Below are 13,179 nucleotides of genomic sequence, written 5' to 3'. Positions count from 1 at the left end.
GTGACCCCCACTGCACAGCCTGTCCCCACACTGCACAGCCCTGCCCCACTGCACACACACACAGTGACCCCCACTGTACAGCCCTGCCCCCACACTGTACAGCCCTGCCCCACTGCACACGCACAGTGACCCCCACTGCACACACACAGTGACCCCCACTGCACAGCCTGTCCCCACACTGCACAGTCCTGCCCCCACTGCACACACATACATTGACCCCCACTGCACAGCCCTGCCCCCCACTGCACGGCCCTGTGCACTCACCCGCCACTACATAGCACTGACACCTCCTCCTGCCCCACCCCTGGTACAGCTGCCCCAGCGCCAGTACATGGCCCTGGCCCTCTCACTGTGCAGCACTGCCAGCCCCACTTCCCCTTCGCCTCCACTGGCTTTAGCCAACCCTCTGCTGCTCAGCCCCTCCTGCCCTGCCCCCGCGCTGCCAGCTGCCCCTGCCCCACCAGTGGGCCGGGGTTGGGTGGGGAGCGTGGGGAAGGGCAGGGGATCCAGTGCCCCCTTTGTGATCCCACCCCCTGGCTCCAGATCCCCCGACTGGGCGTCGGCGCCGACCCTGTGATCATTTCAGCCCATTTTCATTTCATCTCCTGTCTCTTTTTTTTCCCACCATCCCCCCCCAGACCCCCACTCCCCCTTCCTTGTAAAGCAGGAGACCCCTGAGGCCTCCAGCCCGAGCGCCACCCCTTCCTCTTTATCTAGCGCCGCCTTTTCGGACCTGCAGCCCGGGCCGCCCTTCAGAGCCTTCCCCCACTGCTCCGTCATCTACGGCCAGTTCCCCGGCCAGGGCCTCGTCCCAGGTACGGCTCCAGTGCAGCGGGGGCTGTTGGCAGTGGCTGGCATCTTGCAATGCAGGGGCAATCCCTGGGGTTCTAGACTGACAGCCCTCCCTCTGACCTGAGCTGCAAGACCATGTTCAAGACTCACTGTAGAGCCCAGCTGGCAAATCAGGTTCTGGAACCCCCCTCCAGACCCCAGTTTATAGGAGGACATTTCCTTCCAGCTGCTGGTTGGAGATTTGGGTTCCAGGCTCCTCCTTGCAGCTGTCTGTGGGCACAGGTTCTAGACTCACTTGGGGGTCAAGTGGGAGTTTGGGTCTATGGGCTCCCCTTGGAGAAGGCAGCTCAATTGTGGGTTCTGGAGTGTTCTAGACCTGGGCAGAATTTATGCGATGCCGGGTTCTAGCCTCCCTCCAGAACCCAGCAGGCCACTGTGTTCTGGGTTCCCTTGAGAGCCCAGGCAGGGGCAGGTTCTGGAGTCTGGCTCGCGCTGGGGTCTGGACCCAGGGATGACCAGGTTCTGGGCTCCCTGCAGGAGCCGGGCAGCAGTTCTGGACCGGTGCCCCCCACAGAACCATTGAGGTTCTGCCTTAGCCCAGCCCACGGGCGTCCTGTTCCAGCCCAGGAACCCCTTAGCTGGGCTAAGGCAGATCTGGGTTAGCCCCCCTTAGCTGGGCTAACCCAGATCTGAACATGAGCGGGCCCTTCCCCCCTCCACCTTGGCTTGAGATCAAAGGCGCATTTCCCCTCCCCACCCTCCTCAATTGTCCTTTTGTTGGGCTGCGGGCTCTGGCTGGGGGCCAGCTGGGCTGGAGTTCAAACACTGCAGCCGTGCCCTCCCCAGCCAGACCCTGGGGGAACCCTGCCCGGGCTCTCAGACACCTCCCCCCCCGAATCTGTCCTCCCACAGCTTGCCTTCTGAGCCCCCGGCTGGCTAACAGGGCTCGCTGCTCAGCTGTGTGTCCCCGGCCCCGCACTGCTCTTGAAGAATGGGGATTCTCCAGCGACAGGGATTTGAGTGGCCCAGCAGAGGGGCAGCCGCCTGGCCCCAGGGTTAGAAAGCCAGGCTCTGAGGCCTCCCAAGATTTAGGGCAGCTTGGGCCATTAGCTGGGAGCAGGGGCTGTGGCACCAGAGCAGAACCGGACCCACCCTCCTGGGGTTTTGTCTCGCATGAGGCCAGTCCCAGCTGCTCCAGAGGAAGGTGCCAGAGCGCCCCCCCAAAGTGGGCTGTTCAGGAATCACCTGACGGTAATGTTTCTCCTTGACACTGCCCTGGGGCAGGAGTGGTTATAGGCCAGCTAATGAAGGTGGGCCTGTGCCCATTTATCCATCAGTGTCTCCTCTGCTTTGGAACCCTCCTGGCCCCAGTGCTCCCCAGTGGCAAGGAGTTCCACAGGCTAACTGCATTTGCCAGATGCAGCTTTCAGGCTATGGACAGGATTGTGATACCCCGCTTCTCCGCCCCCCTCACCGTGGGGGCTTGGTACTGGGGTTCTGATCCAGTCCTCAGGGCAGAGGGGAGGGTCGGCGCAGGCCTCTGGAGAGCAGGGGGACCTGCAGAGCCGGCTCCGGCCCAGGAGGCCTCCTCCCTTGGCCACGGGAGAGGAAATTGCTGGGTCTCGGCTCGTTGGAGGGTGACGTGAAGGAGGCCACCTGCCAGCTGTGCTGATACCAGGGGGAGGGGCATTACGGGCAGGAGGGCACCCCAGGGATCCAGGAATTGGGGTGGGGGGAGGGTTACGGGCCTTGGCTAGCGACAGAGCTACACACTGAGGACTGGATCCCCTGGCCTTCCCATGGCAGCTATGTTGCCATCTCAGAGCCGGCCCCCTCCTCGCGCCCTCCTGCCCCGACCGCCCCGCCCCCTCGGCAGCCTGGTCCCAGAGGGCAGCAACACTATTGCCAGTGGGGCCACTGGCTGGTGGAGGCTGTGGCAGGTTGGGCACCCAAACCCTTAGGCCCTCTGCACTGGTAGGACAGGCAGCTCGTGAGGTGGGCATGGACACAGAGAGCGCCTGACCAACACAGCTGGGCAGCGCTGCCCAGAGCCCTACAGGCACTCACCTCAGCTTGGTGCTTAGGGTACTGAGCTTGGCCACAGGATATCTGGGGTCAAGGCCCAGCTCTGCCACTGACTCCCTGAGGGACCTTGGGTAAATCCCTGCCACACTCTGTGCCTCAGTTTCCCCAGCTGTAGAAGGGGGATAATCATCCTCTGTAAGTTTGGTTAAACTGTTGGCTCTAGCACCAGGTCAGAGTGGGGCCCGGTGCAACGGGGCCCTGATCTCGGTCAGGGTCTGGGCAGCGCCTGGCACGACAAGGGTCTGATCTCGGTTGAGGCTTCCAGGTGCTACCATAATACAAATCATGGCGTAAAACCTTGTCCCTTGAGCTCTGGGCCCGGAGCATTTTGGCCGTGCTCATTAACCCCTTGTGTCTGCGCCCATCCCAGCCGCCTTCTGCTGCTACAGGTCACCGTGCACTCCATGTTTCCCATGCATTCTTCACCGACGCTCAGGCTGGTGGGTTCATCCCCAGAGCGCAGGGTTGGGGGCGCAGGGGGCTCAGACGGGGATTTAGGCCCCTGCCAGCGCCAGAGTAGAAGAGGGTTAGAAAGACAAGGGAGGGTCACCTGGGATGGGGGGGTTAGCGCTGTCCAGTTAAACCCTTAGTGTCCGTCTGTCCTGGGGAACGTTCTGGGGTTCACCAGGGCTGACACCTGCTCGATGAGCTCCAGCGAAGCCCTCCCGTCTCTCTAGGGCAGACAAAGCTGCCTGGATCTGTAAGGGTGGGGCAAGAGGCGTGGGGAGCCGGGCCAGGGGGTCTGGCCAGAGATCAGACCAGCAGCTCCTGGGGCTGGAGAACAGCATCAGCACCCTGGACCCTAGAGATCCCCCAGGGAGGGGAGCGGGATGGCCCACGGTTACCACCAGGGATCCAGGGCTGCAGGAAATTGAGAGGAGATAGAGAGGGGGCGATTCCCAGGTCAGTAAGGTACTAGATCCCCCAGGGAGATCCCTCCAGGTCAGTAAGGTCCTAGATCCCCCAGGGAGATTCCCCCAGGTCAGTAAGGTCCTAGATCGGCCTGGGGAGATCACCAGGTCACTACAGTACTAGATCCCTCAGGGAGATCCCTCAGGCCAGTAAGGTGCTAGATCCCCCAAGGACATTCCCCCAGGTTAGTAAGGTATTAGATCCCTCAGGGAGATCCCTAGGTCAGTAAGATGCTAGATCCCCAGGCAGATCCTTCAGGGAGATCCTGCAGTTGGTAGAGCCCCAGATATAGCAGTCCCCCAGATAGGTAGGGAGATCCCATTGGGAGAGCCCTCCGGTAGGTAGAAGGATCACACCTGCAGATCCCTAGGCAGATCCCCAGCTAGGTAGCTGCATTCTGCCTGGCTCCCTGGCAGGCTGATCCCAGGCTCAGTCCCCCGGGCTGGGGTCCAGCTGGGCTGGGGGCTCATTTTGGGGCTGCCTCTTGCCCCCCTCGCATGTCCAGCCTTTCACCTACTATCCCTTCTCTCTTGCAGGGCGCGAGATGGTCGGCTCCACCCTGCCCGGCTACCCCCCGCACATCCCCACCGGCGGGCAGGGCAGCTACGCCTCCTCCGCCATCGCTGGCATGGTGGCAGGTAGGGCCGCGGGGGGCTAGGGGGTCCTGCAGAACCGGGGCAGCAGGGGGAGGGTGCAGTGGGCATTGTGCCGCAGGGCAGCTGTGCTAGGGGAAGCCCTGGGGTAGTTAGCAGGGGGCCCCTCAGGTGCCATTTAGCTCCCAGGGGGAGGGCAGGCCTGCGGGTCGGGATTGAGGAGCAGAGCTGGGGGTGGGAGAGCCTGGGCTCAGGGATACAGTGTATGGGGTGATTAGAACAGGTGGGGTGATTAGAAGGCAGAATTCCTGGGTTTTGTCCCCAGCTCTTGTAGGGGAGGGGAGGGGAGGGGATTGGGGTCTAGTGGTTAGAGAAGGGGGGGCTGGGATCCTGGACGCCTGGGTTCTTTCTCCAGGTCAGTTTTGCAGCTGACCGTGTCTGTAATGGGCTGAACCAAAACTCAGGATCCCCCTGCCCCCCATCAGATCTAGCTGTGAGTTTTGGCTCCAGGGACCCGGGAGGAGTTGTGGCGGGGGGCGGTGGTGGGGGCTGTCTGTGTGTGCAGAGCAGGTGGAGGGCGCCTGATGCTAAGAAATGGGGTGAGGGGGACAGGTGCTGGGAACCAACCGCACCCTAATCCCCCTGCCCCCCCCCCGGTGCTGCAGCCGGCTGTTCCCTGCGAAGGGTTAATCTCTGTGGGCCGTGGGCCGTGCCCCAGGTAGCTGCACGGCTCCCCTGGGCCGGGAACATGCTGAACTGGCTTGTTGCCGCGTTACCCTGGAGATGTGCTTAATGCAGCGTTGAGAATCCAGCGCTGCACCCGGGCCGCCCCAGCCCCTCTCCTCGAGCGTGAAATGAGATTGGAGAGCGCAGGGCGGGGGGACTCGGGGCTGGGTTAGACAGTGTGTGCTGGGGACTCCGCCAACCGCCCGCAGCCTGCCCGGCCCCCGGCCTGCTGAGCAAGGCAAGAAACCCAACCGCCTTGCTCGCTGCTACCTCCATCCCCAGCCGGTGCCAGCTGGGCCTGCATGCCAGGGAAACGCTGGGCATGGATCGACTGGTCACAGCGATTGGCAGGACCGATCTTTACATCCATCCGCATCTATCAATCTATCCCCATCCACCACCCCCCATCTATCTATCCTCATACACCCCCCCATCCTCATACACCACATCTATCTATCTATCTACATCCACCCCCGTATCTATCTATCTATCTATCTTAGAATCATAGAATATCAGGGTTGGAAGGGACCTCAGGAGGTATCTAGTCCAATCCCCTGCTCAAAGCAGGACCATCACAAACTAAATCATCCCAGCCAGGGCTTTGTCAAGCCGGGCCTTAAAAACCTCTAAGGAAGGAGATTCTACCACCTCCCTAGGGAACCCATTCCAGTGCTTCACCACCCTCCTAGTGAAAAAGTTTTCCCTAATATCCAACCTAAACCTCCCCCTCTGCAACTTGAGACCATTACTCCTTGTTCTGTCATCTGGTACCACTGAGAACAGCCGAGCTCCATCCTCTTTGGAACCCCCCTTCAGGTAGTTGAAGGCTGCTATCAAATCCCCCCTCATTGTTCTCTTCTGCAGACTAAACAAGCCCAGTTCCCTCAGCCTCTCCTTGTAAGTCATGTACTTCAGCCCCCTACTCATTTTTGTTGCCCTCTGCTGGATTCTCTTCAATTTCTCCACATCCCTTCTGTAGTGGGGGGACCAAAACTGGACACAGTACTCCAGGTGTGGCCTCACCAGTGCCGAATAGAGGGGAATAATCTATCTATCCCCATACTCCCCCTCACCATGGTAGCTGCACTATCTGCAGCACTCATGGCTTAGCTGCATCCTCCCCAGGTGCCCCCGGACTTCGTGCCCTGTGCCCTGGTGCTCACTCCCGCCCTCTGTCTGTCCTGGAATGGCCCATGAAGGGGCTCCCTTGTCCTCGTGGGCTGCCCAACACTGGAAGCAGCTGCCCAGGGGTGATGGTACCCGCCCTGGGTATGCCATGCCCTAGCCCGCTCTCTGGGCACTAACTCCTCTTTCTGTCCCCAGCAGGCAGTGACTACTCTGCGAACGCCTACAGCCATTCCCCCTACTCCACCTACGGTGAGGCCTGGCGCTTCCCCAACTCCAGCCTGCTGAGTGAGTGCCTGGCACGGGATAGGGATGAGGGGACTCCACTGCATGGGGGTGGTGGTGGAGGGAAGGGGCCTGCCCAGACCCCAAGCGAGATCAGGACCCCGCCGTGTTGGTGCCACACACACACCACCACAAGGGACGGTTCCTGCTCAGAGCTCCCAAGGTCCCCCAGTGGTAGAGGCAGGACTAGACCCCAGGTCCCCAGCATCCTCTTCCAGTGCCCTTCCCATTGGGCCCCACGGCTTTGCTGTGGGGGCACTGGCTATTGGCTGCTTCCTGCTCTTTGTAGCCACGAGGCCTGGGAGCTGGGAGGGGATGGGAGACGGGCGCAGGCAGTGGGAACTGAGCGGGGCGTGGGGGCGGAGCTTCTAGTGTGGGTTAACCTGTGATGCTCAGTGTGAATGGTTAAATCTGGCGGGGGGTTGGGGGGCAACAGGCTGGCGCTCCCCTCTAACAGGCACTGTTGTTCTTGCCCAGGTTCCCCATATTATTACAGCTCTGCCTCGAGGGCCCCCGCGCCCCCCGCCGCTGCCTACGACCACCTGTAGCTGCCATGGGAGCCGCAGCACAGGACCCCCGGACGGGCCCGGCGCAGCCAGCCAAAGGCATTGTTATTTATTACCCGGCGAGAGAGCGCAGCCAGCCCCGATGCCTGCGGGGACAGGGTGACATGGCCACCCGCGGCACTGGCACAACTGCTTTGTGGGGACGTGGGGCAGAGGCATCTGGGAGACACAGCTCCACTGGGGGCAGAACAATGTGGGGGCCCAGGATACCCAACAATGGATAGCACCTCTGTGCCCATCCTGCCCCTTGGCCAGAGACCCCCCAGACAAAAGGGGCTGGACAGGGACTTTTGATCATCACATGGCTTCTAGAGACCCAGATCAGATCGATCTGTCTGTCCCCACACCCCCCAGCCGTCTGTCCCCATATACCCATCTATGGATCTATCTGTCTCCGTACACCCCATCTGTCTGTCCCCATACACTCCTCCTCTGTCTGTCTGTCTATCCCCATCTATCTAGCTATCTATCTGTCTATCTATCTATCTCCATCCACCCCCTCTATCTATCTGGCGATCACTCTCCCCAACAGCCCCATGACCTGAGGACTGGCTCTGGGACCCTGCTGAGCTGCTGTCCTGTGTTTCTCACCAGCCCCGTCCCCACCACGGGCTTTCTTCTCTCCTCCCCTCTCGCTGGCCGTCCAGCCACGCTGGGCTGGGTGCAGGACTTCGACGCCCGGCTGGGCCCCATTGGGATGCAGGCCCTGGAAAGCTCTGTTTGCTGAGGCTCACCCCGCTGGGCCGGTGTTTGCCAGCGGCTGGGGAGGGGCAGCGCACCCAGGGGCAGCCCAGCTCCCTCCTGCCAGCCTGGCCCCTCCTCCATGGGCAGTGCCAGCTGCCCCCATGGCGCTGCATGACAGGCATTCCAGCCCCCCTTGGGACCACGCCCGTTGCTAGGTCTCCATCCCAGCCTCACCTTGCTTGTGTATAGACTGTACATCACCCCCTCCCCTGGCGGGGCGTGGGGCAGCCCCCTCAGTTCTCCTCTTTCGCTCTCTCCCCTTTGGATGCTCCTGCTTTTTATTAAAGGTTCAATAAACCCGTTGTCCTGGCGTGCCAGGCATGCCAGCGTGAGCCGGCAGCGGTGTGTGTGGGTGTCCTCCCTGTCCAGCCCTTGCAGGGGGCTGTGTAGGGCGGTGCCTGGGGAGGGCGCTTGGCAAGGCGTGGTACGGTACCCCAGGAGGAAGGGCAGGTGCAGGGACAGGATGGGATCCGCACGCTGCCTGGCTGAACTCCAGCAGAGGAACTCCCTGCTCAAGCTGGATTCGCACTGTGGGCTCCAGCTCCTGCATTACACCAATGGGAGTGACCCCCCCCCATCTGCGCCCGCCCCGACTCAGTGCGGCTGCAGTGAGAGCTCCGCCGGTAGCACCGGAAAGCAAAGAACCTAGAGGAGAAAAGAGTCGCCTAAAGCTGGGCCTGAGGGCTGGGCTCCCCAGGGTGACTGGTTACATACAGAGTGTGACCGTGCCTAGCGGCCAAACCGCGTTGGGCCCCATTGTGCCAGGCATGTATGAACCCCACACTGTAAATCCCTAGCCAGTCCTGCCCTGCCTCCCCCCACTTTGCCCCTCCTGCCCCGCTCCCCACAGCACCCCCTGCTGGGAGACGCTAGGACTGGAGTAGCTGGGAGCCTCACCCCCAGCCAGTGATCGTAAACCAGGGCTTTCGATTGAGCTATGGTTGTGCGTACTCTGCATAGGAGAAGGATCCGCAGTCACCCCGGCAGTCCCAAGGTCACTACGCTGTGCCCTGAGACCTCTCAGAGCCACACGGCAGCAGGAAAGAGCCCAGATCTGCCTCATGCTTCAGAAACCCAGGGATTGAGGCCCTGAGGTAACAGAGAATCCCCCTCCACCATCAGCAGGACAGGGCCAGTGACACACAGGTGTGCAGTTCTGGGCCCATCCTGCAGAGGGCAGTGGTGCTCACACACACCCAGTGCAGGACAATATTAACCATTTAGTGCCTGAGGCCAGTGCTGCCAGGGGCCAGGAAGTCTGCTATGGCCAGCTGCAGAGACTCCCACGGTCCAGGCCAGAGGGAGCCCCCGAGGGCTGGGACCTGGGGAGCCCAAAAGAGCTCCAGAGTCTGAGCCCAGCAGCCTTGACAGAGAACACCCGCTCCCCCTTTGCTTCACTAGGGTCCAGCCCTGAAGCCGCCACCCCTGCTGAGCTGGGGCTGGGCTCCCAGGTCCCCTAGCTCCATCCAGCCCCTGACCTCACGCAGGCAGCGAGAGACATGTGGTGGCCATGGTCAGCAGCTCCAGCAGCGGGCGAGGCAGCCCCATTGTGCAGAGATTCATAGATTCATAGATTCTAGGACTGGAAGGGACCTCGAGAGGTCATCGAGTCCAGTCCCCTGCCCGCATGGCAGGACCAAATACTGTCTAGACCATCCCTGATAGACATAGATGGGGCAGGGATTCCGGGCTCTGGTCTGCGGAGAGGCCAGGGCAGCTTTTTCCCAAGCACTCGACTCCAATTTAACATTTCGTTAGTGGTTTGATTCTGGCCTTCGTCCAAACCCAGGGTTTAAAGGACCCCTCCCCCGCAGACTCCAGCCCGCAGGCTTGCCCAGCTGCTGGGCTCCAGTCCGCCGGGTCCGGTCCAGCCCAGGGCAGTACCGAGCAGATGCTGGTCCTGCTCACAGGTCACAGCCTGTGGCCACAAGGCAAAGCCATGGGCCCAGGTGGAGCCCTCTGCGATGGACGCAGCTCCCCAGTTAGGGGGGAATCCCAAGAGCGCACGGCTGGGGCACAGGGAGTGAAGGTTGAGGGCAGTGCGGGGGACTCACCCCACACCTATTCTGTGGAGAGAGGCTTCGGTGTCCAGGGACCAAACAATGCTGCACCTTCGGCGAGCCCCAGATTTATGCAACAATGGAAGGCGAGGAGCAGCCGCCTGGTCTGAGCAGCGGGAAACCCATCCGGGCAGCGCAGGCGCCAGGCCCTGCTGATGCTGGCAATGCGCCCAGGGACGGCACACGGCGCACTGGCTCTGCCCTCAGTCTGGGCTGAGAATTTCAAGGCTGTCTGATGTAGATGTTCATATTAACAAGAAGAGGCCAAAAATATGCCACCAGGAGAGTGATTTTTTGTTGTCCCTTTAAAAATCCATGTATTGCTACAGCTGCCCTGGGCGCGCCTTGGCTGAGATCAGGGTGCCGGGGTGGCAGGTGCTGTACAAACATACACCAGCGTTCAAAAATCATGTCAGGTGCTCAAAAAAAAATTAAAAAAAAAATCAGGAGATTGGCTTAAAAATTACAGGATTTAAAAACAATAATAAATGTGGGGCTGGAGCCTTGGGGGTGTGTGTGTGTATCACATTTTCAAGCTTTTTTGGGGTGACCACCAGGGCGAGAAACCTACATACCGCTGTGATTTGAAATCACATGAATGTGAGGCAAACCCCAAGCGGCGTGAGACAGGAGATAAAATTGCCAGAGTTGAGGAAACTCCACAGGGCAAGAGACAGTCCCTTCCCCCAAGCGCAAACGACTGAAATAGGCAAGGCAAAGGCAAGAATATTATCCCCATTGTACAGATGGGAAACTGAGGCCTAGACAGACCAAGGTCCAGAGCCTCACAGGAATTTAGCCACCAAACAGCCAGTGAACTCAGTGGAAGTTTGGCTGGGCCAGGATCACACGGGGTGTCAATGGCAGAGCCGGGAACCGAACAAAGAGACGGTTAAGGGGGAACTTGATCAGACTGTCGCCTACACGGGGATTTCATAAGGGGCCCTTCAGTCATGTCCCACAAGCCAACGGCTGGGAGTTGAAATGAGACAAAGTCAGACAGGAACTAAGATGTAAATGTTTACCAGGGAGGGGAATTAACCATGGGGGCAACTTACCCAGGGCCATGGTGGCATCTCCGTCAAGTGGGGCTGTTCTGTGCCAAGGAATGATTGTGGGGCAGGTCTCTGGCCTGTGCTATGCAGATGATCACAATGGGCCCGTCTGGCCCGGAATCGCTAACCACGAGCCCGTCCTTCCTCTGCAGAAGGCCCATTATCAGCTGCAGCCCAAGGAAGCCGTTTGCTGTGACTCTCTCTGGGTTTGGAGCACGCCCAGGCGCCTTTCCTTGGAACGCGCCCTGGATGGGAGCAAAGCCGCCGAACAGCTGGGCAGGGTGAATGCCTCCTGGCTGTTATTGGTTTATGCTCATCAGCTATAAAATATTACAGTTCTCTCTCCTAGCCCGTTACCTTCAGCGCAGATTTAGCCGTCGCGCTGTGAAAACTGACGGTGTCCCACCAGCAGGGAAGGAGAGAGATTTATCCTGCTGCTGAGAGTGATGGAAAAGGTTGGGGGCGGGGTGTTGTAGTGAGTGAGGAGAATGACCCATTGGTGAAATAGGCTTTTCCGGAGAATGGGAAAAGGCTAAGCTGGGCCTCAGGAGACCTGGGTTCTAGTCCCGTTGGCCTGTTGGGTGACCTTGGGCAAGTCACATCCCCTTCCTGTGCCTCGGTTTCCCCATCAGTCAAATGGGGCTCATGACACTGCCCTCCCTGGTGAAGAGCTTTGAGAGCAATGGATGGAAAGGGCTCGATGTGTGTGCAAGAAGGAAAGTTATTGTCACTTGTATTTATGGTAGGACCTACAGGCCCCAACTGAGCGTGTGTTGAGAGCACAGGCTAACCAGACAGGAGAAGAAAGGAAAGGTCATTAGCCCCATTTTACATCTTGGTAAACTGAGGCCCGGGATGGGTCAGTGACTGGCCCAGAGTCAAAGAGTCATAGATTCTAAGGTCAGAGGGGCCCACTGCGATAATCTAGTCTGACCTGTTTAACCCAGGCCTGGGCCTTCCTTGAGTTAAAGCAGTCATACAGGGAGTCAGTGGTAGAGCTAGGAATTAAACCCAGATCTTCAGCTGCAGCGTACAACAGGAGTGAGGTTTAGAAACACACTTTGCACCAATCCAGCCCCGATCCTGCAACTGGATTTGAACCAGACTCTGGAAGTGAAAGGCTTCAGTGCCCAGGGGAAGAGAGGGATTGTGTCTGCAGCATCTGGTGTCACCTCATCAGTCAACCTGGGCACCAGCCCCCTGCCTGGGGGCCTCTAGGCATCACTCCCCGCTCGCAGCTGGCCCAGGCCAGAGTTCCTGTGCTAGGGGCGAGCAGCGTTGGTCAGCTCGTGTCCCCCCCCGAGGGGGCTCCGTGGGCAGAACAGCAGGGTTGGGGGAGCCCTGTCCTAGTGCTGTCCACGCTGCGAAGAGGGGTGTTGTTCTCTGCCAGTGTGGGGGCCTCAACCGGGCGGGGCTTATGAGCTCTGAGGGCCTTAACCCCTTTGCTCTGTCCCACCCCAGTTAGGCCCCCCAGGGGCAGGTTCCCAGATGGCTCCCACCCGTGCTCAGCCTCATGGGCTCAGTGTTGCAGCCCAGATGCCACATGCTGGAGGGTTGGGTGTGGGGATCAGGCCCCCCCTCCACCCCTTTCCCATCGCTCTTGGGGTGGGGGGAGCCTTGTCCTGGTGTCTGCCACCTGGTGGCGCCACCTGAGCAATCGCTGGAGACAGGGTTGTGGGAAACTAGAATGGAGAACAGGAGGGCAGCTGAGGGGTACAAGGGGCTGGAGAGCGAGAGGGTGTATGGGGGTGGGCTGGGGAGGATGGGGGACATTGGGGGGCACAGGCCCCTTGGAGCAAGAGCTGGTCCTATTTTATCTGGGGTCCCAGAGTTTGGGGTCCTGGAAGGGCAGAGAGATCAGCCGTACCATGGGTCCAGCACCCCGCCCCTGCCCAGCCCCAGGGCTCATCCCCTCCTGCAGGGAGCGGCAGGGACACACACACACACACACAGCCCCCCCATCACTCTCACACTCCACGCAATGGGAGGTTGTGTGGGGGGGGCGGACCAGCCAGCTGCCTCTCTGGGGTCCCCAGGGCTGGAGGGGTGGGAAACCTCACAGACTCTCCACAATTGGGTCTGTCTGCATATATTTCCCTCTGGAGTGGGGCATCCTCTTCAACTCTCCTGCCTCCCAGCCCTCTGTACCCCCAAACCCTCCATCCCCCAACTCCCCCAAACCCTCCAGCCCCCCAAACACCTGTACCCCCAAACCCTCCAGCCCCCAACTCCCCCA

At 60.3% G+C, this 13,179-nt stretch overlaps 1 protein-coding gene across 1 annotated transcript in view; it reads left to right on the top strand.

Moving 5' to 3' along the window:
- The window catches only part of LOC113407682 (paired box protein Pax-8-like), a 17,043-nt gene extending 9,977 nt beyond the window's left edge, over nt 1-7,066 (top strand). The window contains exons 8-11 of the mRNA XM_029912634.1: nt 639-815; nt 4,326-4,427; nt 6,435-6,521; nt 6,996-7,066. Coding sequence (XP_029768494.1) covers nt 639-815; nt 4,326-4,427; nt 6,435-6,521; nt 6,996-7,066 — 437 coding nt within the window. The remainder of the gene's footprint in view (nt 1-638; nt 816-4,325; nt 4,428-6,434; nt 6,522-6,995) is intronic.
- Nucleotides 7,067-13,179: the final 6,113 nt, after the last annotated feature.

This window comes from Terrapene carolina, unplaced genomic scaffold (genome assembly GCF_002925995.2).
Source record: "Terrapene carolina triunguis isolate 2854851 unplaced genomic scaffold, T_m_triunguis-2.0 Scaffold51, whole genome shotgun sequence".
In the NCBI taxonomy this organism is placed as follows: Eukaryota; Metazoa; Chordata; order Testudines; family Emydidae; genus Terrapene; species Terrapene triunguis.
This window is presented reverse-complemented; position numbering and strand designations above follow the sequence as displayed.